This window comes from Pistacia vera, unplaced genomic scaffold (assembly GCF_008641045.1).
Source record: "Pistacia vera cultivar Batoury unplaced genomic scaffold, PisVer_v2 Contig50, whole genome shotgun sequence".
NCBI lineage: Eukaryota > Viridiplantae > Streptophyta > Magnoliopsida > Sapindales > Anacardiaceae > Pistacia > Pistacia vera.
In genome coordinates this window covers 505,220-509,293 of record NW_022196335.1, presented here as the reverse complement: position 1 = coordinate 509,293, position 4,074 = coordinate 505,220, and the positions used below count along the sequence as shown (strand labels likewise).

At 33.5% G+C, this 4,074-nt stretch overlaps 1 protein-coding gene across 1 annotated transcript; it reads right to left on the bottom strand.

Annotated features, from left to right (window-relative positions):
- Nucleotides 1-980: 980 nt before the first annotated feature.
- LOC116105509 (ankyrin repeat-containing protein NPR4-like) lies at nt 981-2,233 on the bottom strand. The gene is made up of 2 exons (XM_031391919.1): nt 1,775-2,233; nt 981-1,580 (listed from the first exon to the last, which is right to left on the bottom strand). The coding sequence occupies exons 1-2, from the start codon at nt 2,231-2,233 to the stop codon at nt 981-983; spliced, it is 1,059 nt and encodes a 352-aa protein (XP_031247779.1).
- Between the last annotated feature and the right edge of the window lie 1,841 nt (nt 2,234-4,074).

Sequence of the window (4,074 nt, the reverse complement as noted above, 5' to 3'; positions counted from 1 at the left end):
ATACAAGAGTATACAATACCATTAACTTGATATATAAAACAGAGCAGAAACAATCATAATTTCTAACCATGCTCAATCGAGTACCTAGATCGGTAACAACTCCAATTTCTAAGACACTCTCCAAATAGTGTTTAAAAACCCTTACATCAAATACCTTATGTTCTTATATTTTCTCATAACCTTGAATTGGATTTTACTACTATATTTATTTATAGATAGAGTATGAGATATTTTATTTATAATAGAATTCATATTTTAGTTCCTAATAGTACTCATAAATTCTATTCCTATTTATAATTGTATTCTTTATTAAATAGTTTTCCTAAAGACATACAATTTCACATGGGAATAAATTCATAACCTTAAATTGGTTTTCACCACTATATTTATAGGTAGAATATGATATATTTTATTTCTAATAGGATTCATATTTCAATTTCTATTAGGACTCATAAATTATATTCTTATTTACAGTTATATTCTTTATTAAATAGTTTTCCTAAAGATATACAATTTCATATGGAAACAAACAGGAAATCGAACCACAATATCTCATTCATATTTCAATTTCTAATAGGAGTTCTAAATTATATTCCTATTTATAATTATATTTTTTATTAAATAGTTTTCGTAAAGACATACAATTTTATATGGAAATAAATAGAAAAGCAAACTACAATATCCCAATAGTTATCAAGTTAGTATCATGACTAATTGAAAACAAACTTGAGGCTCTAATATTATGATAAATGCGGTTTGGGTAAAATTCATCTCCAAAAGCTAGCTTAAGGGAGGAGGGAGCTAACATAATATTTTATTGACACAATTTTGGGAACAAATTTCACGTTCCTGAATGTAACATTACAGATATGAAGAAACGATATCTCAAATCAAACCAGGCCTCTTAATTTGGTCTGTTTTATAACGGAAACCAAATAGTACTGTTTTCATTGACAAATAGAACCTAAAATCATCAAAAATTACCATCTAAATTTTTTAATTACACTGAGTAACTTCTCCTTCTTAGGTTCCGTAGCTTTCTCTTCTTTGAAGGAGAAATTATGTTTACGCGGCTTGAAGAGAGCACATCTGCGATAGGTCGAACTCACAATATCACAAATGAGACGAGATTGTAGAATTATGTAAAAGATGGCTGGACCTGAAGCAATGCCGGTAACAAGATAAGCACACCACCTCTTTGGGTCATCGAAGACAATGAAAAACGTTGTACAAAACACTACCATCATTGCTACTACTGATAAGAAAAATGTTCGAAGTCCTATAAGCAACATCGTAGGCAACCACCAAAAGAAATCTTTTTCCCCATAGCGCGCAGTCAGAATGGATAACAAGGTTAAAACGGAGCAAGAGGATAATACCAGCGATGCTCCATCTGCTATGTCAAAAACAGTGAATGAATCTTTTAAAGGGAAATTAGGTGTCCCAGTGTCTTGTTTGGTGCCACCTGGTGTAGTGAAAGCAGCAGCAAAAGCTACAGTAGGAATAAGTGTTGCCACAATCATGCATGAATTTGCAGTGCCCTTCATCCATTTCTCTTCCTCCTTTTTTAACTTCTCATGCTGCTCAGAAAATAAAACTTCAGGAGTCTTCCCTTCCTTTTTTTTTTTGGGCGGCGGGGGGCATCCAGTGGATTGATAATTTCACGCACTTCCTACAGCTAATGTTATGAAATAAGTTACCAAAGGAAAAAAAATAAAAGAAAAAAAGGTTTTATTTTACACACGAGAATATTGATCATTATTTAAATAATTACCTCAAACCATAACAACTCTCGCTGCAGTTGAAGAGCTGCTTCTGATACAATACTGAGCCGATCTGGTGGTGCCAGAATTCTAGCAAAATGCAAGATATTATTCCCTTCATTATCTGTGAATGGAACTATTAAATCTTTAAATGAACTAATCTTATGTATAAGTTTGAAGATGTTGTTGTGGCGATATTTTACAGCATAATGAAAGATTGTATATCCATTGTCATCCACTTTAAATACCAAATCAGGATATTCTCGAATAAGAATGGTTAGAAATTCAATGTTCCCTTGTTCTGCGGCAACAAATATTAGATTCCAATCTATTGGCATTCCAATCAATCGTGAAATGTCTGAATCCTTCAAAACTATGATCTGTTCCCAGAGGCGTTTGATCAGTTTGGTTGCTTTTGGGTCCAGCTTCTTTTTGAGGAATATGAAGCGACTTGAAATTACAAGTTTCATTAAGTCAACTTTAGTTCACCGAAAAAGAGATTTCATTTTGAACAGGTGATTCTCGTGTAGTACCCGATCAGTACTGATATCAATGAATAATAAATTAATTTATATACAAATTATACGTTTTCTAACACCAAAAGGAAAACATTAATCTTAGTGATTTAAGTGCAAATTTCCATATCAGTTTTGAAAGGAAATACGTACTAACAAAATATTTTCTGTTTGAATGAATCTATGTGGAGCAAAATCTTAAGCAAATATGCCGGAAAAAACAATAGAATTCGCAAAAGACACATGTAATTTTATGTTAAAAAACTTCTTCGATGTGAAGAGATTAAAAAACTACAAGATCGAATGATCCACTTAAATCCATTATAATAAAAAAATGTTTACAACAACCACAAATCATCAATAATATTCCATCCAAAATTTAGAGATTTATCACAACTCTAACAAAGTAAAACACACAAAAGAGTTATAAAAAGATAAAAGTAAAATCACTAGCAAAGCACCCGAAATGTAGGCTGTATAACTCCAAACTCAACCGTTAAAATAAAAAACCAATCATCCAGATTGAAGAGCAAACGTCCTCTACATTTTGACAAAAAATCAGGTTGATCAGACTAGAGATGACCTTCCGATCGTCACGCTGAAGAAGGGCTGACGGATTGAAAAATTTTGTAATCCAACTCTTTGATTTGACTATCTTTCAAGAGGCAAAACTCTACAAAAATATGACTATTACAAAACTGGTCGTTGGATGTGAAGATCTTGCCGTCAACAACAACGTTCTAAAATTTAAGCAAAAACAGAGTAAAATTCATTATTGGATCGTCATCGAGATAACCTAGTGTGGCTGCCTCTTTCTCACTTCTACATATTTTGTATCAATGAACAGTATCCTATTTTTCGCACTATTCACCCACTCCAAAAACGAATAAAGCTGCTGCAATTTTTTTTCTTTTATTTTTGGGCTTTAGTTTGGGCCATCCTCCACGCGAGAGAAACCCAAGCCCAACAAGTTTGCACTCCTAAATCAAAATTGTCAAATGGAAGTGTTAAAGATTTGAGAAGACTAGTGGTGGAAAAGTAACCCGCCCGGCCCGGCCCGGCCCGGCCCGCGGCGGGTTACTTGTTTTGGCGGGCTGGGCTCAACCCGCCCGCCAACAAAGGCGGGCCGGGTTAGGCCCGCCAATTAAGGGAAAGATGCTGGCCCAGCCCGGCCCGCCAGCCCTAACCCGCCGGGTTAGGCACGGTCCGGGCCGGGTTAGCCGATTTTATTGTTTTTTTTTTGTTTTTTTGTTTTGTTTTTTTAATTTATCTTTTCAAATAAATAATTATAAATATAATTATTTTTTGTTAACTTTTCAAATACAATAATTCAATTCAATTCAATTTTTTTTTTTTTGTTAACATTTCAAATATTAATTCAATTTTAATACAATAAAATTGTAATATAAGAAAAATTAGACTTATTCATTTATCAAAAATAAAATAAGAATTAAAACAATTATGCCTCGTTAAAAACCTCACCAAGAAAAACCCAATGGAGAAAACTTGGTAAGAAAAAGAGTGCAATAATTGACAAAATTTACAAATTACATTTTACAAAAAACTAAATTGGGGGTGGTTCACTAGGACCTCCCTCCTGTATCATCTATATTACAAAATTGAAATGATTCATTAAAGCATTGCGATAACCTCGTATTGATCTTGATGGCGCGATCGTTCCCAATCTCGAAGACATGTGAGGATTCAATCATTTTTGGAGCAAGTTAGTCCTCCTTTCATTTAAAATCCTTCCACTTGCACTAAATGTTTGTTCGGATGAGACGGTTGAGACAGGA

Coding starts and splice junctions, on each gene's coding strand:
- LOC116105509 (XM_031391919.1), bottom strand. CDS start 2,233: ATGAAACTTGTAATTTCAAGTCGCTTCATATTCCTCAAAAAGAAGCTG. Junction 1,581..1,774: donor GAGAGTTGTTATGGTTTGAG/GTAATTATTTAA, acceptor TTTTCTGAGCAG/CATGAGAAGTTAAAAAAGGA.